This window comes from Lemur catta, chromosome 12 (genome assembly GCF_020740605.2).
Source record: "Lemur catta isolate mLemCat1 chromosome 12, mLemCat1.pri, whole genome shotgun sequence".
Taxonomy (NCBI): domain Eukaryota; kingdom Metazoa; phylum Chordata; class Mammalia; order Primates; family Lemuridae; genus Lemur; species Lemur catta.
In genome coordinates, this window is record NC_059139.1 from 23792654 (window position 1) to 23815370 (window position 22717).

The window sequence follows — 22717 nt, forward strand, 5'->3', positions numbered from 1 at the left end:
TGGCATACATTTGACTTAGGCAAAGAAAGGAATATTGTTAAGATTATCTGTTTATTGCAGTATTTTAGTCCCAATTTATGTAAAATTTAACTATCATTCCCACTGTTTTACAGTTTAAAATATCACCACATTTTTTAAAAAGTACAAGTAGTTACCTGATGTAATTTAAAGAATCTTTCAATTTCTTCTCCATCTCCACCCACATTACTCACAAGGAGATGCCTCAGTTGATCTACCGGTCTGAGTTTATGAAACATAAGACTTCCCTGAGAAATTTTTTTAAAAAAGAAAAAGAATATGAATAATAGATTTACCAAAATTGGCTGGTAGCAACTGACCATGCTATCTTGTTTAATAAAACAAACGAAACAAAAAAAAATAACTTCAAGAATACAAAGTAAACTGGTCAAAAATACCATCTATATTTTAACTCTCAACCTATACTAAATCTATATATCCACAGAGAAATTTAGTAAGAAAACACTACCTCCTTCAAAGCTGCCCTTCAAACCAGAGAATTAAAGTTAGATTATTAATTGTGTTGCTACTATGTATATCCATGCAGAAAAAAATTAAGCTGGACCCATACTTATACCTTATGCCAGGATAAATTCCAAACAGATCAAAAGATTTAAAGGAAAAAATAAAACTATAATAATACTAGAAGAAAACAAGAAGAAACTATAGGTGAATTCTCTTATGAAGCTTAGGGTAAGGAAGCTTTTTAACTCTGACATAAATCCCAAATGACAACTGGTAATTTTGATTGCTTCTAAGCTTGTCTGTTTGGGAAAAATCTCAATAAACAAGATCAAATGACAAACCAGGAAAAATATTTGAGGCTAAAAATCAAAAAACGTTAGTTTCTCAAAAGACAGGTCAATAGAAAAGTAGGTATAGAACAGGAATAGGCAGTTCACAGAAATATAAATACTTGAAAAGATAGTCAATTTCTTAGTAAGACAGCATATCGTACTGAGAGAGGCTTTGAGGAAACAAGCATCCACAAACATGGCTAGTGAAAGCACATATACTCAACTGAGCAGATATGATACCACGGCTTTACTCATACACATGTGAAATGATATATGCACAAGGCTGGATTTTTTTTTTTTTTTTGAGAGACTGGATCTTGCTCTGTCACTTAGGCTGATCACTTAGGCCCAATCATAGCTCACCGCAACCTCCAATTCTTGGGCTTAAGCAATTCTCCCACCTCAGCCTTCCAAAGTGCTAGAATTACAGATATGTGCCATTAGGCCAGCTAACTTATTTAAAAACTTTTTTTTGTAGAGACATGGTCATGCTCTAGAGACCATTGCCCAGAATGGTCTCAAACTCCTGGGCTCAAGCGATCCTCCTGCATTGGCCTCCCTAAGTGCTGGGAATACAGGCGTAAGCCACCCATCGTGCCCAGCCAACAAGAGGGTATTTTTTAATAGAAAAAGATAATCCATTAATAGAGGCCTAGTTAAATATGGTACATCCACACAAAAGAATACCTTTGAAATATAAAAAAGAATGAGAAAGTACTTCATATACGAATATGGAAAGGTCTCCAAAATATATTTTTGAAATATAAAAAGCAAGGTATAGAACAGTATATATGTTACCATTTATTTAAAAATATATTTGTTTTATTTGCATAACCATAATATATCTCTGGAAGGATACACAGATACTGATAACATGGGTGTCTGGAGGAAACAGACTTGGACTGAACGTGAGATTTTATTGTATACACTCACTCTTCCTTTGTTTCACCAATTGAATTTTGTCAATGCATCACTATGTAAAAATTAAAATACTAAGGAAATGTTTTTAAGTGAGAACTTATAAGAAATATATGTGGTTGTTCTTAAAAATAAAAGTTAGCTTATATAAGGTACTATATACTACTATGGTCGTATAATTATATTGTAACTATATAAGTTATTATATATTAAATACTTAGCTTATAGAATATTTTATGTTGCTACCAGTGATAGAAATGCTATTTTAAGAGATGGTTCTTTTTGTATCATTTTTGATATTTATAAAGTATTCCTTAAGAATACTATAAGAGTAAGAATTCCTATTTAAGAAAATGATTTCATTAAGCAACTATCTCAGTGTATGTGACAAAAACATTAAATATCGCTTCTCTTCTTTTTGTTTCTACCATAACAGAATATGTACATACCTGTGCCGAGAGGAGAACAAATTTCTTTGGAGGTAACATGTGTTGTTGTACAACAACTGGTGAGTCAGTTATTGGAATATGATCCTTATTTAAGGGTGTAATTATCTTATCTACTTTCAATTCATCTATTGCAGAAAGAGCCCAAGAATGACCATCAACACGGGTTGTCATCTGTGTAAAAGAATTTTTTTGATTATCTTATTGAAGTTACATAAAGCAAAAGCTTCTAGAAGAAAAAAATATAGACTTAAATTCCTAAATAAATGTAGATTTAATAAATAATACATTAACATTAATATTCCAAAAAGTATGTATTTAATTTTCTATTATCCTTTGCTTTTAATCAGGCATCTTCTATACTATTAACAATAAACAATCTTTTCATACTAGAGGACAAAGGCAAACTTTTCTTAAGATAAACTATAAACACTATCTCCTAGAACTATAATTCTCTTAAACAAAGAATAAATATTCTACCATCTTTCCAGGATAGATTAATCTATACTGGTAGGTTCAGTGCTTATATTTTACTGACATGTAGATTTTTTTTTTACTTTTTTGTTTTTGTTTTTTTAAGACAGAGTCTTGCTCTGTCACCTGGGCTAGAGTGCAGTGGCATCATCATAGCTCACTGCAACCTCAAACTCCTGGGCTCAAGTGATTTTCCTGCCTCAGCCTCCGAAGGAGCTGGGACCACAGGTGTGTACCACTATGCCCAGCTAATTTTTCTACTTTTGTAGAGATGGGGTCTTGCTATGTTGGCTCAAGCTAATTTTGAACTCCTGGCCTCAAGCAATCCTCCTGCCTCGGCCTCCCAGAATGCTGGGATTATAGGCGTGAGCCACTGCACCCCGCCACATGTAGATTTTTGTTCTCTTCTGAAATTATATTTGCTCTCCACGCTAAGATATTTTCTTTTAAAAAGTGCTTTAATACTCTAAAATACTTTATAATATGTTCATATGTCTAATATCTATCTGACAATTGTTAGTATTTTGCCATATTTGCTTTCTTTCTCTCTTCCTAAATATCTTTTGTTTCATTATACCATTTAAAAGTGAGTGACATATATCATATATCACCCCTAAATACTTTTGCATGCATCTTCTAAAAATAATGATGGTCTCGTACATACCCATGATATCATTATAGCATTTAAAAATGTTAACAATTCCTTAATATAATCTAATGTCCAGGCAATATAAAATTTCCCGTATTGTCTCAATGTCTTTTATAGCTATTTGTGGAAACCTAGAATTTAATCAGGGTTTATATATTATATTTGATGGTGTTTTTTAAAAAAGACAAAAGTCTATATTTATTTGGGAAGAACTCAGGTATTATACAAATGAAATGATGATGAATAACATTTGCTTAAAAAAAGAAAGTTAACATTTATCAAGTGTTTATTATGTGTGAGGCAGTGTTCTGAGTGCTTTGCACACATGAACTTATTTAATTCCGTAACTCCACAGATGTAGGTACTATTGTAACCCTTATAGATGAGGAAATGGAGGGCCAAAAACATATTAAGTCCTCTTCTCCAAAGGTTTGAGCAAGTAGAGCCAGGATTCAAACTTGTACCCCTCCAACACTGCATCCCAGTGAGGACAGAGTTTATATGTTACTAAGTCCTGAATCTTCACAGTTCATAGCAAAGCTCACAGTATGTGCTCCATCAAGTTCAAAGAATAAAGGAAAGAACAAGAAAGGCACTCCTTACCTCCTTACCTACCTCCTGTCCCTACTCCAGCTCCTTGAACTGTGACAGAAACTTCACAGAGCTCATGGAAACAATACTCCTATCCCTGGAAGTTAGGTTTTTATTCCTCCTACTTACACCTTTTTCCACTCCCATAACTGGAAGGGCTCAAGTTTGAGAATTAACAAAAAGTAGCCAGCAACAGCTAGAACCAAAAATGCCTGTGAAAAGAGGGCTCCAAACAGACTGTATCAGACATTCACACCTCAGTAGAGGTTGGTTTGTCTGGTTTGATCAGCAGTCTCTATGGGCTGTGCAAGAGAATCTAGGAGGACAGATAGGGGTGGGCACAGGACACCAGAGGGAAGAAGAGAGATGGCCTCCCCTTAGCACCTCATGGGCCAGGGGCTGGGATGGGTGGCCTGCAGGGTGGAGGGGGAGCCCAGTGGGTGAGTTCATGGCAGCCTTGTTCCTCACCCAGGAAGACTACATCAACTTCATGAAGTATGTGGTGGTCTTTGCTTCTAAAAGACAACTGCGTGTGAGTTTGTATATATAGGGAAGAATAATGAAATAAAATGGAAAAAAATGCTGGTAATTCTCTCATATGAGTTTCAATTTATCAAACTTTCGTGTATGCTTTGAAATTTCTATAATTAAAAAAACACTTTAAAAATTTAGGCAAAATTACTAAAAGATTGTTAGAATAAAATTCAAAGTCAGAACTATAATGGACAGCCTCATAATTAAATAACTAAAAAAAACTATATTTAAATGAGACAATGATCACTTGAGAAAAGATATATGTATTTTCAGGTACGTTACAGAAAACATTCTTAAAGGGTTTCAATGTTTTACTTAAGGATGTTTTTAGTGATTACCATTACTTCTAATGTGAAAGAGAAAAAACAAAGAATTAACTGGACACATTTCTTCTCAATAAGATTTTTAAAGATATAATGTTATAGAAGCAAACAGCAATAAAGCAGAAGATAAAGTTTCTGACCATGATATTCTTCATTCAAAATTATAAAAACATTTCTTTAGTATTCTCAGGATAAATTACCTGGGTTTCCATCATTGGCTTTTGGAAAGGAAAAGTATCATGATTGACACACCATAAAATGTCATTATCCTCATTTTCTGAGGCTGCCATCAGTAGAATACCTAAAAGTTTAATACATAAAATTTTATTACATGATGTCAAATAATATGCGTCCCCAAATAACCTTAATAAAAATTATTAACAGTAAAAAAAGTTATTAACACTAATACATATATACATAACATTAATCTTTATAAGCAAACAAGTTACAAAACAAAATAAAAATAAATTACCTGAAAGAACATATAATTATTCGCAGGGTAGAGTCATTGAGTCCTCTTGATCTTATACCGTATTTCTTTCATGTAAACATTTATTTTTTTCACATTTTAGCATTTCTGAATTTAGGATATATCTTACATTCAATGGCTTTATCAGCTTAATTATTAACTTCAAAAAAACCTACTTACTATATAAAAAAAAGCCATGACTTACAATCAACAGTAGCTAATATTCACTGAAATAGAGTTTATGCACTGATTGGTTCAAAAACACTGTGAATAAAAGTGGTGAAGATGCTAGTGGAATGGAAGAAATAAATGTACTATAAAAACAATGACCTCAATATATCTAGCTGATATTACAGTTTGATTTTAAAATATATTCTCCTATGCTCAAATCCAGCTCCTCCTGCTAATTTGCTCCCTTTACACTGACTTTAGTGGTATTAGTTTTGAGTCCATTGGATGATTTTAGGTGAAGGGATCACAATTAATTAATTAATAAAGTATATAACTGGCTTGTAAAAAAATTAGTTTATATCAAAGTGGTAGAAGATGTTTCCTTAATTTTAACACATAGAAGTTTGAAAACTTATTCCTTCTCAGGTCTGAGGTAGGAAAAAAAAAAAAAGAAGTTTGAAAACTACAATTTAAGCCGGGCATGGTGGTGCATACCTGTAATCCCAGCTACTCAGGAGGCTGAGGTGGGAGGATCACCTGAGCCCAGGAGTTTGAGTACAGCCTGGGCAACATAGCAAGACCCTATGTCTTAATATTAAAAACAAACAAACAAAAAACCTAACTACAATTTCATTCCACCAGTACATAATTAAAACCATAGTATCTTTTCCTGAACACATTTTTAGCTTTTAAACTTAATTCTATTTGCAATAACATCAAAAAACTAAAAATTACTTAGGAAATATATTTAACAGAAGTGCAAGACTTGTACAGTGTATACTCATCATTGAAAAAAATTAAAGGTCTAAATAAATGGAAAGATATCCTGTATTCATGGATTTGAAGACAATATAGCTAAGATGGCAACATTACCTAAATTGATTTACAGATTCAACTATCAAAATACTACCTGCCTGTTTTTTGCAGAAATTGACAAGCTGATCCTAAAATCTATATGGAAATACTAGAGACTCAGAATAGTCATAATCATTTTTTAAAAAAAGATCAAAGTTAGAAGAGTCACACTTACCAATTTCAAAACTTACTACAAAACAACAGTAATCAAGACTGTGTGTTACTGGCACAAAGACAGATAGACATAGAGACCAATGTAATGGAATCGAGAATCCAGAACCCACACATTTATGGGCAATTCATTTTAGTCATTATTGCCAAAATAATTCAATGGGGAAAGGATAGTCTCTTCCACAATTGGTGTTCAGACAACTGGATATCCACATGGAAAAAGAATGAAGTCAGACCCTTACCTCATACAATTTAGAAAAATTGACTTAAAATAGATTAAAAACCTAAACGTTAAGAGTGAAAACTATAAAGCTCATAGAGGAAAAGAAGAGTAGATCTTTATGACCTTGGGTTAAAGTACAGCTTCTCAGACATGAACCCAAAACATAGCAAAAAAAAGAAAAAAAACCCAGATACATTGGACTTCATCAAAATTGATAACTTTTGTGCTTCAAGGAACACCCTCAGAAAATGAAAAGACAACCCACAGAATTGCAGAAAATATCTGCAAATCTTATACCTGATAAGGTACTTATGTCTAGAATATACACAAAGAACTCCTACAATTCAACAATAAAAAGACCAATTTTTAAAAAGACAAAGGACTCGAACAATTAGTTTTCCAAAGATGATGTACGAATGGCTAAAAATCACATGAAAAGATGCACAATATCATTTAGCCATTAGGTAAAGGCAAATCAAAATCACAATGAGATATCACTTCACACCCACTAGAATGGATGTAAAAAGACAGAAAACAAGTGTTGACAAGCATGTGGCAAAACTAGAACCCCTATATAGTTAAGAATATAAAATGGTCTAGTTGCTTTGGAAAATAGTCTGGCAGTTCCTCAAAGGTAAAACATAGAGTTATTACATGTTCTATCAATTCTAATCCTAGGTATATATACCCAAAAGAAATGAAAACATGTATCAATAAAAAACTTGTACAAAAGGATTCTTAGCAGCATTATTCATAACAGCCAAAAAGCAGAAACAACCCACCAAATGATGAATGCCCACCACATGATGAATGGGTAAGTAAAATGTGGTACCTTCACACAATGAAATATTATTCAGCAACAAAAACAAACAAAGTACTAATACAAGCTGTACCATAGATGAATGAACTTTGAAAGCATTACAACTAAGTGAAAGTCGAAGCTGATCACATATTGCGTAATTCCATTTATATGAAACATCTAAAACAGGCAAATTCATAAAGAAAGTAGATTAATGATTTCCCAGTGCTGGAGGGAGGGGGAAAGCGGAACGAGGACTAACTGCTGATGGGTATGAGGTTTCTTTCTGGGGTGAACAAAACATTCTTGAATTAGACAATGGTGATGGTTGTACAATTCTGTGAATAAAGTTAAAACCACAGAATTGTACATTTTAAAAGGCTGAACTTTATAGTATGTGAATTATATCTCAATAAAGCTATTATTTATTTATTTGAAAGTTTTTTTAGAGACAGGGTCTCATTCTGTAGCTTAGGCTGGAGTGCAGTGGCCCAGTCATAGCTCACTGCAGCCTCAAACTCCTGGGCTCAAGTAATCCACCCACCTCGGCCTCTCTAGTAGCTAAGACCACAGGCACATGCCACCACATCTAGCTAAGTTTTTAAAATAGATACAGGGTCTGACTATGTTGCCCAGGCTGGTCACAAGCTCCTGGCCTCAAGTGATCCTCCCATCTCAGCCTTCCAAAATGCTAGGATTACAGGCATGAGCCACCATGCCTGGCCTAAAGTTGTTATTTAAAAATACTATGAAGGTACATGATACTATGTATTTGAAAAAATTCTATTTGTAAAGGAAAGTCTCATTTGGGTATAGAAAAATGAAATGTTAGAAGACAGAACAAGCACAGAAAAGGCTTTAAAATGATTAGAAAATGAAAACAAATGTTATAGAAATGCTATTCCATAATGGGAAAAAATACATACAAACTTTTCTGGTTTTGATGTTTAACTAGAATTTTATTTTTAAAGCTTAATTATGAATCCTAAAGAGTTTGTCATCAAGATTTTGTATTGTTGCATGCAAAACTTTCCATATCCATAAAGACACTGTCACAGCAGACATGAAATCAGAAAAGTCATTTGAGTTTCCTAATTATTCTAAAAGAAAAGTTCAGAGTACAGTACACTGGAGATAACACTGACTTTGATAAGTGAGTTCATATACAAAGTTAATAACATGCTAAAATTAAAACTAAAAAATTACTATCATTTTTATATCCATAACTGAAAATGCTCAAAATATAATGTGAATATAAAAAAAAGAGTACCTAGATAAAAACCAAACATTCTAAACTTTATTGGATAATTTATTTACAGTATTTTCAAATGCCTCAACATGTCTTATAATTTTAAGAATTTACCTTTACTATAAAGAGCTTTATGTACTTTGGAAGGCTTTTCCACTGTTGAAGATGCTGAGAATCCAGGAGGTAAGCGGACGTGAACCAGCGTCAGTGTATTAGGCCGTGCCAATGGCTGTCTGAATGGACAAGTGCTGAAATATAACCTAATACCTGATGATGAGGTAAAACCATGCATCAATAACAGAAAATAAAGGATCTGAGTTTTTTTGAAACGATTCCATCACAAAACACAAGTGTGGTAAAACCATGTATCACTTTCCTGACTGATCTTAAATTACCAACTGGACTACTAGCTGAAATAGATATTTAAGAAAATATCACTCGGAATTGAGAGGTGAATCAATACATTTCAGTGGAAAGAACTTGCAATAACAAGCCAAAGGGGCCTATGTTCCAATTTTGTCACCAAATGTGAGCTACTTTACCTTTCAGGTCTGGTTTTATATCTATAAAACGAAGAGATCAAATCAGAGAAATCTTCTAATTTTTAAAACCTTTAATTTTATGAATTATTAATATGGCTTGATAATTGATATGAAGCAAAAACATATTTCTAATCATAAATTTCCAAATCTGAGGATTATCAAAAGTTGTAACAACTATAGCCGATATATAAGTAAAATAACATACCTGTATGTGTGACAGCCAATAACTGACAGTCCAGTGATTCAGAATTTTCAATCACTGCTATTTGAACAATTGGCTTAAAAACAGAACGATCAATGGTCCTAAAATAAATGAGAAAACCTAAAGTGTATTTTTAAAATGTGTACACTAAATTATAATGAACGTTTTCCATTAGCATTTTTACATGTCTAAATATGCTAAAATAATTTAAGACTAACTTCTTAGGAAAGCAATATAACAACATCAAGAACAGCAAAAACTCCTAAATGCATGCTGTCTATGTTAATACTGTTAAGAGTAACCCTATTTTGAAACAAAGATCATAAAGGCTAAAACCATTGGGTAAATGGCTGGTGGGGAACTAAGTGTTCTCAAAGCATAAACTTATCATTGTCAAGATTACTACTAATTAACAAGGGGAAAATGGGCCTTTTTAATGTAGATATTTGGCGAACATCAGCTTAACCAAGTGCTCAACAGTGGGAAAACTGATATTATGTGCCTCCTGATGTAATGCAGTAAATAGTTCACGTCACCTATGTAATACTGGCTAAAAAAAATTACTAAGAATCTAATTATAATGACAAAGATGAATTCAGAAATTTGGGGTATTCTATAGATAACTCTCCTGCCCTTCTCTCTCAAATGTCAACATGAAAAAGAAAAGGCAACAAACAGGCTATTGTATATTAAAGAGACTGACGACCAATGCAATTGATAAGCTCAAATTGTGACTGGAAAGAAAAACAGATAAAAAAGATTTCTGAGACCATTGGGCAATTTTAATATGGACTGTATAATTAGCAGATAGAATGACTGTTAATTTTCTTAGGTGTGGTAATTATAATGTGTTATGAAAGACACAAGTGGAAGCTGAAGAATTTAAGGATGAAAATCATGGTGGCTACAACTTATTATCAAACGGCTCATAAGAAAGACAGTGAACAAATGAGGCAAAATGTTAACAATTGGTGAATAAAGATAAAGGGTATGACAGTTTTTATCATATTGTTCTTTTAATTTTTCTGTGGATCTGAGAAAGTTTCCAAAAGCAAATTAAGGTAAAAAACAAGAAACTCTGTGTTTGGAATTGTATGTCTTCAGAATTTTTGTTCACTGACGAGCAAAAATAGAATGTTGATTTTTCACTATGATATCTGATTGTAGCAATTACTTAGACACATAGACACAAAAGCTGTGAAAATGTGATGTCTTTATTGTGGGAAGAAACTGCAGGTGACTAAAGCAGTGGAGATATAGGCAAATAGCAGTACAGAATATCTGAAGACCTGGCTTCTAGGTTGGTTCAAGCACTTATTTAGGATCAGATCTAAGTTAACATCCCTTAGTTTCACTCTCCTCATGAATAAAATGAGGATACTACAACTGTGAAATTCTATATTCTGTACTTGTGTCAATAATCAAACTAAACTTGAATCATGTAGGCCTGTTAAAAGGGTGAGTAGTTATAAGAAGGGGAATTTTTAGACACATAGCTCCTGAGTCATGATACCTGTAATGTAATGCCTGTAATAAATCACCTAAAGTTTGACTTTAGGTTCTAAGGAAAAACACGTGAAGCTGTACTTTATACAGTAAAACCAGAATGCCATGTTTCAAACCATCAAACATAAGAATAAAATAAAATAGCTGGTGTGGTGGCACTTGTTTGTAATCCCAGCTACTTGGGAGGCTGAGACAGGAGGATCACTTGAGCTAAGGAGTTTGAGACCAGTCTAGGAAACATAGGGACACCTTGTCTCAAAAGAAAAAAAAAAAGTCTTTTAGAGTCTGTAGGAGCTCTCTGTTTCAAACATAAACATAATTTAATTTTAGTATACTACATAGAAATAGTATAATTAAGCCTGCAAATGAAAGGTCTGAAAATAATTTAATATTACCTAGCAATGTTACCAGCAGCAGAAACAATAGCATTCTGTGAAACTGAGGCAACTCTGCTCATTCCTTGTCCATCTTGGCCCAAATCATAAACCTGTGAATAAAAAAATCATTCTCACTTAAACATAATTATATACTGTACACATATTGTTAAATAAACTTTTCCTCCTTAGGGATCCTTTAATTTTACTACTTAATACAGGTTATCAAAACATTTGGAGATGAAATCTCATAAAAAAAGACCACTCCCTAAGAAGTGGTCTGGAATGGTTTTTTTAAAAGCACACAGGTAATAAGAAAAGTTTCAAAGTGACTGAATATTATCCCTTAAAAACAGGAATTTTTTAACTCTTAAACGGTAGCATAATATTAATACTTACCTGTATCACTCCTTTCTCAGATCTTGTATATAAAATATTTCTAGAATTATCAATTGCAATTTGAACAATAGGATCTAAAAGTAAGACAAAAAAAAAAACAAAACCAAGGATTAACAAATTGAACACAGTAGCCAGTTAGAACAGATTAAAATCGCTGAATTAGAATTTTGCATTCAGGGGCTTCCTCTCTCTCACTTTGTAGTTAAGTCCTAGGATACTTGCATAAGGACCAGGCTGGAAAGCATTTAGGTCAGACAACACATGAAAGCAAAGATGTTAAATACTGTGAATGGGTTAAGAACAACGCAAATAAGTTATGCTGATCTCTAAATAAATTTTAAGCCAAACGAAAACCAAGTTCTAGATTATTTCTGTACTCAACAATATTTACTATATACTAGAAACACAAACAATAATTATACCTGGTCCTTCAAGAAACTTCCAATTAAGTTTATAATTTATTGTGTGAAAAGAAACAATTTAAAAATTCAGTGATATTAACATTTAGGTATATTTGTCTTATCCCATCAAAGCATTTTAAAATTATTTCACCTGTCTAAATCTCAGTCCATTAAAAATTCATATATGTTCATTTTATACTGGCAATCTGTTCTACACCAGGCAAAACATGTGTTAGACGTCTATGTCTAAATGCTTGTCTCTCTCACATACATACATATTTTGGTTTAAGTATGTAGAGCTATTTTGGACATGTGTTCCAGGAGCCTACATTTACAGGAAATAAGTAACTCAAGAATAAAACTCATACTTTCTCTATGTTTTATAATCCCCTTCACCTTTAAGAGACCTTATTAACAAATGCTATTTCATATGACAAACTGTTTCAATTAAGAATGACAATTCTGAAGAAAATGTTGAGGCAACGATGTGTTAAAAATTTGCCAAACTTACTGTTTTCTACTTACCATCTTCTGAGAATGTGAATTGTAGCAAGGAAGGAACAAGGAAAGAAAGTGGGCTCTTTGAGTGGTTTATTTTCCTGCATCTTTGGCTAAACCAACCTGCTTCTGCCTTAAAGAAAAAAATAAAAGAAGACTTGTAAAGGTATATAATTCCCTTACAGTAACTACTGTATACCCATATTTATAAAAATCTTCAAATCTTCATGAAATCCAGTGATGATAAATAAAGCAAGATATACTATTCAAAATTAAATACTGAGTTTGATTCATAATTAAAAGTATCAACAAAATACTGACAAGAAAAGACTGTCAAGATATATTGTTAAGTGAAAAGCCAATTGTGAAATAAAACATAATAATCCAAGTAAAAACACACATTCCCAAAAATACACTATGCATTTGTATCTGGGTATACATACAAACACATGTATAGATATTTATATACATATATCTTTTAATGTATATATCATGTTCTACAAAGAAATACAGAGTTGATAATGGCCTTTACCTCTGAGGACAGAACTGTTTTGTAGGCATGGTGTCATCATGGAGGACTGCAGTGTCAATTGTATGCTCGAATATTTTCCATAAAAATATATTAATGTCCTTATATAATTAGAAAATAAAAACAAAAGCCTATCTTTCCCTACTTCATCAAGACAGAGGAAAAAAATGTTAACAAATGTCAGATTCCCCAGCTGTTCAGGAGGCTGAGGCATGAAGACCACTTGAGCCCAGGAATCTGAGGTTATAGTGAGCAATGACAGTGCCACTGCACTCCAGGCTGGGTGACAGAGTGAGACCTGTCTTTAAAATAAAATAAAATAAAAAAAGTCAGACTTACTTGGTATGCTACTTCATATAAACAGCCATCCTTTCCAGCCAAGAAAATTCTGCCATTATCAGTGGAAGTTATTGTTAAAAGGTAAGTATTATCAGTGGGAAGAGAATATAAAGGATCTGGAAGTAACTGCATTCCACCAGACATACTGTCATTAAGAACTCCAGAACCTATTTTTTTAAAAAAAGAATACATAAATCAGTTTATTAGCTTTTTTCTTACAGTTTAAAACAATCTTTACATTATCTTCATAATTGATATTCTTACTGATATAGTCAAAAGCTTCTATAACATACATTCTTAAATTACTATAAGAAGTTTGATACAAATAATTTGGTAATTCTAGTTAAATAAAACCTGCTATATATGTATATGTGTAAGTATATGTATGTGTGTACGCATATATATATCTACACACACATACACACATGTATATGTAATATAGTAAAATATCAAGCAAAAAAGTAACCCAAATTACAAAGTGTTAGAAAAGCACCTGAGGATTTAGTAGCAGTAATCATTAATCCGAATCACTGGAATTCAACATTTCACTCCAATTAGTTTTTAATTATAATATTAATTGGCCAAGATATTATTATTTTAAAAAACATAACATGTGGGTTGCCATACCTGTTTGCAAATTAGCATAGCTGAGTCCAAGAATTACTATATCTACAGGGGTTGCCAAAACCAGGAGGTGTCGTACATGAGGTTGAAAGATGCCTAAGGTAAAGTAGACACAGAGCAGGAATCATTTTCATAAAAACATCCAGTACCTAAGCACTAACAGAATACGGTTATATCATTTAAATGAACTATGGATTAAACAGTCTATGAAAAGTCTGAATCCAGTTTAGTCAATTCTGATTACTATGTATGATCATTTAAGTAAGTAAATATTAGTAAAGAACCACCTCAGGAAACAATCATTTCAATATTTAATGCTGTTTAAAACAGTGTTATAGTTCCATCTTCACTCCCACTGCTTCATTTGACTAACCTTTAAAAATAAATAAATAAATAAAACAGTGTTATGTTACAAAATAGTTTAGCCTTATTGAAATATAAAGACAATTTTTCTAGCATTCATCAAGTGTCTACTGAGAGATGGACAAAATGTGGCATATACATATAGTAGAATATTATTCAGCCTTAAAAAGGAAATTCTGATACATGTTACAATACAGATGAACCTTGAGGACATATGCTATATAAAATAACCTACTCACAAAACAAGTATAGTACTGTATGATTCCATTTATAAGGAAACCTAGAGAAGTTAAATTTATAGAGACAAAAAGTAGAATGGCTATTGCCAGGGCTGAGGGAAGGAGGGACAGGAGTTATTATTTGATGAGTACAGAGTTTCAGTTTTGTAAGACAAAAAGAATTCTGAACATGGATGGCGACAATGGCTACAAAACAATGTGAATGTACTTAATAACACTGAACTGTACACTCAAAAATGATTAAGATGGCAAAGTTTGTGCCATGTGTATTTTACCACAATTAAAACATATGAAGATTTCATTTTTGGAAATGTGGTAAATTTAGATAATCTTAGGAAATAAAACTTAGACCTATAATATCCACTAGGGAAAATGCTAAGACATTGATAGGAGTCTAGAAGGATATTTATACATTTATGCACATCTTTCAGAGAAGAATGAATTCAGTGTCAGAGGAGACACTAAACAAACCACAAAATTTATGTTAATTCATGCTAAGGTATTAATATTAAAATATGTGGAATGGCACAAGATGTTATGTAAAATTATCTCTGTCATTGTGTTATGACATCCAAAAAAAATGTCTCACTGATAGGAATAAAAGGAAATACACCTTACATTATGATAATGGACATCTCTTTATGTGTATACATTTCACCTACTTTAAGGTTTTTATGTCACAGAAAACAAAACAATGCTTATGTCATCACTTGGTGTTAATTTCATTGATGAACACACTAAGAAGCATAAAAGCTGCAGCTTTGTGTATCAAGATTCAAGCCAACAAAGCTGAAGGGACTGACCTTCTACCTTAATGACCTCAAAATATTTCACAATAGATTTACAAAACTTAAACTTTATGAAAACTTAAAAGATTTTTCCTCAACAAAAACCCTACTGAAAGCATTTAGTCACAATGCTACACCAAAGAAATCACCTCTGACTACAGAAACCTTAGTGAAGTTGGAATTTTGTAAATAGTGAAGCTGGCTTATGGGTTGGTGTAAAGGAAGATAAGCACAGCAGTACCTCTGTTAAATTATGTCATCTCTAAAATTTCTCATAATCTATACAAATATTTTGAAAAAGGAGACAGTGGAATTGGAAGCTATCTCCCTTCAGGATGTGACAGTATTGAATCGCTGACATTTCTCACTTCCGTCAATTCTCATCTCTTATCTATAAAGTACAGGCATATTTGGAGATATTGGTTCCAGACCATTGCAATATATATTGCCAAGACACAGTGCATATAAAAGTTATATTTACACTGCACTGTAGTCATACTAAGTGTGAAACATTATGTCTCAAAAAACAATGTACACACCTTAATAAAAAAATACTTTATGTTAAAAAATGTGACAATCATCTGAATCTTCAGTGAGTCCTAATCCTTTTGCTGGTGAAGGGTCTGGCCTCAATATTGAAGGCTGCTGACTGATCAGGGTGGTGGTTGTTAAAGGTTGCAGTGGCTGTGACAATTTCTTAAAATAAAACAACAATGAAGTCTGCTACATCAATTGACTCTTCCTTTCATGAAAGACTTCTCTGTAGCATATGATGCCCTTTGACAGCATTTTATCAACAGCAGAACTTCTTTCAAAATTGGACTCAATCCTCTCAAACCCTGCCACAGTTTTATCAACTAAAGTTATGTAGTATTCCAAGTCCTTTGTTGTCACTTCAACAATGTCCACAGCCTCTTCACCAAAAGTAGATTCGATCTCAAGAAACCACTTTTGTTTTTATGAGTTCAATTAAGATCTCTTATTTTCAGAGCCTGTAACAGTTGGTTAACAATGCTAGCGAAGCTGGTACAATCTGAAGGCCATCCCACCTCCCTCTTTAGGCATTCAACCAACAGAATCTCTACCAAGATCAGAGATCAATTGGAATCTGTCTCAATGTATGTGGGGGAAGAGGCCTTGACCCCACAACCTTTTTCCAACAAGATTGTTTTAAAGCTAAATGCAATTCAAACTCATGACATTCTAGTTATCTCTAACTGGGCGGTAGAATTATCAGAACATACCCAACGTTTATCAATTAAGGTCACTACCTTACATGATCACATGGTTCATGGCACCCCAAAACAATTACAACAGTAACATCAAAAATTAAGGATTATCATAAAAGATATGATAATAATGAAAAAGTCTGAAATATTGTGAGAATTACAATAATGTGACAGAGACAGAAAGTAAGCACGTACTACCGGAAAAATGGCACTCACAGATTTGCTCAATGCAGGGTCACCACAAATCTTCTTTTTTAAAAGATGCAGTATTAGCAAAGCACAATATGATGAGGTATGCCTGTACACATCTTATGAGCACCATTTAGAAACTGCCATAGTTGTTTAGGTCTTTGAAATGGTGTAAAGTTTCATTGGTTAATAAAATTTTGAAAGAAAAGTTGAGTACTTCTGTACAAATAGAACTTATAATGCTTTACAACACATCTATTTTTGCTGCTGTGATGAAGAAACTCAATAGAACCCTAACTCACTGCATTTTATAAAGTCATGGTTTGGCACCAAACACTTGGCCATGGCACTGTCAACTTCCAAGACAACTACAATGGCAATATGAACCAGTACCTTTTCCAGAGATTTTGTTTAGAAAAAGAAAAATATAAAGACCTCTTCTACTGGGGAGTTCATTGGCTTTCCAGAAATAGTTGATTAAACTTGAGCCAGGAGGTTTACTCTTTTGGAGAGGCAGGAAGACCATTCTAAAAACAACTTGCAGGAGGGAATTTATACATAATTTGACTTAGGTAGCACGTTTACTGGGTCATACAGATAAGGTAAATTGTTTGACTCATAATCAAATAATCACTATAATGAATGCTGCCCCAAAATGATAAACTCTTTGGCTAAGTTACATCTCTGAAAGAGTAAAGCTGAACAATTATATGAATCTTTCAGTATAAGAGGAACACATTTTTGTACTCAAAAAGAGTACATAAGCCTTGTCAATTTTTCTGGAAGCAAAAACCTGCAAATGCTAGGAAACACTGAGGAATTCTTGTGTTTTTTTCAAACAATTATAAAGTTGAAACATGAATTCAGAAATTTATTGCTTACATAGAAAGCACCAATAAAGCAGACTCTTGCCAAAAAGCTTATTTGACTTGGAAAAAGATGACTTTATTTAGCTGAATAATAATATTCCCTTGCAAAAGGCAAAGCAAGATTTGGACTCTGTTATAACATATTTTTGAGAGTCAAAATTTTCAACACTTGTTAGTGGCAAAGGTCACAATTGTTTCACCTTCACCCTAAAGACTGCCATAGTTTCAATTTTGCATTAAAATTTACATTTGAGTAGAATAAAATTTTACTCTTTGTTCCGGATAGACAGCTTATATTTACTACAATAGGGGGCAGGAATAGCCATTGAACTTTTTTTTTTGAGACAGAGTCTCACTCTGTTGCCTGGGCGAGTACCGTGGCATCAGTCTAGCTCACAGGAACCTCAAACTCCTGGGCTCAAGTGATCCTCCTGCCTCAGCCTCCCGAGTAGCTGGGACTACAGACAGGCATGTACCACTGTGCCTGGCTAATTTTTTCTATATATATTTTTAGTTGTCCATATAATTTCTTTCTATTCTTAGTAGAGATGGGGTCTTGCTCTTGCTCAGGCTAGTCTCGAACTCCTGAGCTCAAAGGATCCACTCGCCTCGGCCTCCCAGAGTGCTAGAATTACAGGCGTGAGCACCATGCCCAGCCCGCCATTGACCTTTATATCGATAAACTTTTACATGAAGAAACAAGACACAGATATATACAACAGGGTAAAGACTGCTTTCAGACTCTATATAAAGAAAACACATTTTCTTTTTCTTTTATTTTTTTGCCTCACCCCAAACTCTATCCTAGCACAAATATATTTTCAGTATAACCAAATAAACAATGTATAAAAATGCATATTACTACTTATGTGAATACCTATACTTTCAATATGTTGTGACCTCAAAATTTTTTATTTAGGTCTTCCAAAAAAGTGAATTTTCTCTATTATCTCCTCTTGTAGAAAGGTGTATTTAGGGTTTTGTATTTTAAATTTACGTCAATCAATTCTGTCAGTAACTCTATAAAAGATGTGGCATTATGAAGTCTAAATTAAGTTAAACAATATTTGTAATTTCTCTAAGATTTATTCAGGTCCATAGGCTGTCAAGACTACAAAAAAGCAGAGATAAAAATGTTTTTTACATTAAATCCAGTAATTCTTGAAAAAATCTATAATGCAAAAAACTTCAGGTAAATGAAGTAGTTAAAAGTAAACAAAATAAAATACAAAGACTTATAGTTTAACGTTACAAAAAAAAAAAAATTTTTTTTTTTAATTGAGACAAGGTCTCACTCTGTCACCCAGGCTAGAGTGCAGTGGCATCATTATAGCTCACTGCAACCTCAAATTCCTGGGCTCAAGTGATCCTCTTGCCTCAGCCTCCCAAGCAGATGGGATTACAGGGGTGTGCCAACATGCCCAGCTCATTTTTGTATTTTTCTGTAAAGACAGGGTCTCACTCTTGCACAAGTTGGTCTTCAACTCCTCATGTCAAGCAATCCTCTGGCCTCGGCCTCCCAAAGTGCTAGGATGACAGGCTTGAGCCACCATGCCCAGTTTCAAAAAAAAATTTTTTTAGAGATGGGGTCTCACTATGTTGCCCAGGCTAGAGTACAGTGGCTATTCCCAAGCACAATCATAGTGCACTACAGCCTCAAACTCCTGGCCTCAAATGGTCCTTCTGCCTGAGCCTCCTGAATAGCTGGGACTACAGGCTCTTGCCAGCACACCTGGCTTAACATAACATCTTAAAACGTAGGCTCACTTACACTATTAAAGTGAGTAAACAGTAAAATACTCTTAATCACTTTATATATTTCCAGTTAGAAATAATTCAAAATAAAATTTCAATAGGAAATTCAACTACCTAAAATGTATTATCATTCAGTACTAAGAGTCTATGTATATATAAACATAATCTCATCCTTACATTTTTGTTTCTTTCCTTTTTAAAAATATTTTTATTTCTTACCAGGTTTTGGTTTCACAAGCCCCACAGCAAGAATAGTCTCACTAAGTCCATCGAAATAGGCAAGGTCTCCTCTGTTAATAAATGAAGAAAAACACGTTATACATGTAAAGAAAACAAAGTTCTTATCATACAATGCGCTTTATTAGTGAAATAAAATTAAACACAGATGAAAGCCAAATATATTGCTATAAAATGAGAAGAAAAAAAAGAGATAGACACTGAATATAACGAAAAACAAACCAGCAAATAGAACTGTTTCAGTTCCAAGACTCAAGAACAAAGACCTGCCTAAGGCTAAGCATGAATTATTACAGAAAAACAGGGAATGCTGCTTCTCATTCCAACTCCCCCAACCTGGGTTCCAAGATCAATTATCAAGTAACATCAATCTACTGCTGGGGTAGGGGCAAGAGTGTGGAAAGGACAATTTCAGAATCATGGGAAAGCCTAAGGCTGAAGGTGGAACAGACATACGAAGAAAAAATCTCCAGTAACCCAACTTGCCCCCTAAGCACAAAGTAATTCTAAAGAAATTTAAAATCTGTGTTGCTCTGAGGGTAACTATAGCATCAACAAAACTCAAACTCAGCTCAACTTCTGACATGTAAAAAGTCAACTTCCCCCATAATAAAGGGCTACGTACTACACCTTATCAAACGTACCATTTCTAAGAATAAATGCTACTTACTACACAGTACCTATTGTCCTACACATGATGTCTGGCTTCCAATCAAAAACTATGAGACCTAAGAAAGAAAAAGGCCAGATGCAGTGGCTCATGCCTATAATCCCACCACTTCAGAAGGCCAAGGCGGCAGGATTGCTTGAAGCAAAGAGTTTGAGACCAGCCTTAGCAACATAGCAAGACCCTGTCTCTAAAAAAGATACAGAATTAGAAGGGCCTGTAGTCCCAGTTACTTAGGAAGCTGAGGCAAGAGGATCACTTGAGCCCAGGGGTTTAAGGATGCAGTGAGCTATGATGACGTCATTGTACCCTTGCCTGGGCAACAGAGCAAGACCCCGTCTCAAAAAAAAAAAAAAAAAAAAACCCAGTAAGGGAAAAAACACCCCAGTGTCAAGAAACAAAGACAGAACCAGACTCAGCTATTAGTCCAAACTATTAGCAAGAAATTTAAGATAACTATGATCAATATATTACAATCTCTAATGGAAAAAATTATCTAATGGACACATGCATAAATAGGCAAAGAATTTCAGCAGAGATAAAAATTATAAAGAAGCCAGTGAAAATGTTAGAAATAAAAAGTACAGAATAGAGACAAAGAATATCTTATAAGGATTTATCAGTAGATTTGACGTAGCTGAGAAAAGAATCAGTAAACCTGAAGTTAGATTGATAGAAATTGTCCAAATTGAAAAAGAGTGGAAAAACAAAAACAGAACAGAGTATCCAAAGTCAGTTAGATAACATGAAACAGTATAACAAAAGTAGAAATGAAAACTGTAAAAGAAGATGGAAGAGAACGGGACAGAACAAATATTTAAAGATAACGGCTGAAAATTTTTCCAAAAATATTGAAAGGCATGAAACCAAAGATCAAAGAAGCTCAGAGACACCAAGCAGGATAAATACCAAGGAAAAAAAATACAATTTAGACTTTGAAGTAAGCTTCTAGTCATCCTGAAAGGGCCATGCAAACAGGAAGAAAACATCTACATGGTAACTTATGTGGACCATATTCTCCCATGTCATGGCATTACATAGGCCCCTTTGATAAGTGGCACAGTCTCTTGAAGCTAAGTTGGGGGTTAAAAAATAAACAAGATTACCTTTCTATCATCCAGATGGAATTATGATTTATAATAGAAAGCTAATTGAATAATTGAAATTAAGTCTAAAGTTTTTACAGAACTGAATTTGTGGAATAAAGATTTATACCCGGTACTTATGCCTTGATTATTCCTGTAAGTACATTCTTCAAATAATTTTTCTTTAAATGAGTTGTAGTTTAAATATACAGTGCTATAGACCAAATGTTTGTATCTTCCCAAAATTCATGTTAAATTCTAACTCCTGGCAGCTCATGCCTGTAATCTTAGCACTTTGGGAGGCTGAGGCGAGAGGATCACTTAAGGCCAGGAGATTGAGACCACCCTGGGCAATAGAGATCCCGTCTTTACAAAACAAAAAAAAATTAGCCAGGTGTGGCGGTGCACACCTGTAGTCCCAGCTACTCAAAACTATGATGACACTGCTGCACTGCAGCCCAAGTGACAGAGTGAGATCGTGTCTCAAAGAGAGAGAAAGAGAGAGAAAGAGAGAGAGAGAGAGAGAGAGAGAACCCAAAGAACTCCCTCATCCTTTCAGCCATGTGAGGATAGAGTAAAATGATGGTCATCTATGAACCTGATACTGAGCCCACACCAGACCATGAGAAATAAATTTCTGTTGTGTATAAACTACCTAATCTATAGTATTCTGTCATAGCAGCTCAAACTAACACACACAGTAAGGTTGGACTGTTGGTTCCATGTGGGCAGGGAGCACATTTATCTCATTCACTACTGTTTCTAGCACAAGAACAGTGCCAGACACACTGTTCGTATTATATATGATCAATAAATATCTGTTAAATGAATGAAAATGTTGGATGTGAATAGAAATTTAGTGAAAACTTTTTTTTAAAGAAAATGATTATTCACACATTAATTTTTTTTTGCATTGGCTTCTCTTGAAGAGATACATACCTAAATAAAAAGGTTTTACTCTTTAGTTTAAAACTGAATAAGTTATCGTAACACAACAAACTGCGGCAACATTCAGGGTACAAGAACAAATCACAACCATACATCACTGTGATTATAACATTTCAACAATAAAAATGGCCATGATGATTTCTAGTAAAGAAACAAAAATGGTTTAAGTTACAAGCACAAGTTTTCATTTAGTTTCAATTTTGATTCAATAATACTGTGTTTAATGCCTGTATATGTTTCTAAAAAG

The 22717-nt window shown here is 33.6% G+C and overlaps 1 protein-coding gene across 2 annotated transcripts in view; it reads right to left on the reverse strand.

Annotated features, from left to right (window-relative positions):
• Positions 1-22717, reverse strand: part of NUP155 (nucleoporin 155) — a 57320-nt gene that overhangs the window by 30237 nt on the left and 4366 nt on the right. For both annotated transcript variants that reach the window (XM_045566526.1, XM_045566525.1), the window contains exons 4-14: positions 19753-19823; positions 14105-14197; positions 13478-13644; positions 12637-12742; positions 11711-11784; positions 11333-11424; positions 9435-9532; positions 8802-8954; positions 4951-5051; positions 2183-2353; positions 156-266 (exon numbers count right to left, since the gene is read on the reverse strand). In XM_045566526.1, coding sequence (XP_045422482.1) covers positions 156-266; positions 2183-2353; positions 4951-5051; positions 8802-8954; positions 9435-9532; positions 11333-11424; positions 11711-11784; positions 12637-12742; positions 13478-13644; positions 14105-14197; positions 19753-19823 — 1237 coding nt within the window. The remainder of the gene's footprint in view (positions 1-155; positions 267-2182; positions 2354-4950; positions 5052-8801; positions 8955-9434; positions 9533-11332; positions 11425-11710; positions 11785-12636; positions 12743-13477; positions 13645-14104; positions 14198-19752; positions 19824-22717) is intronic.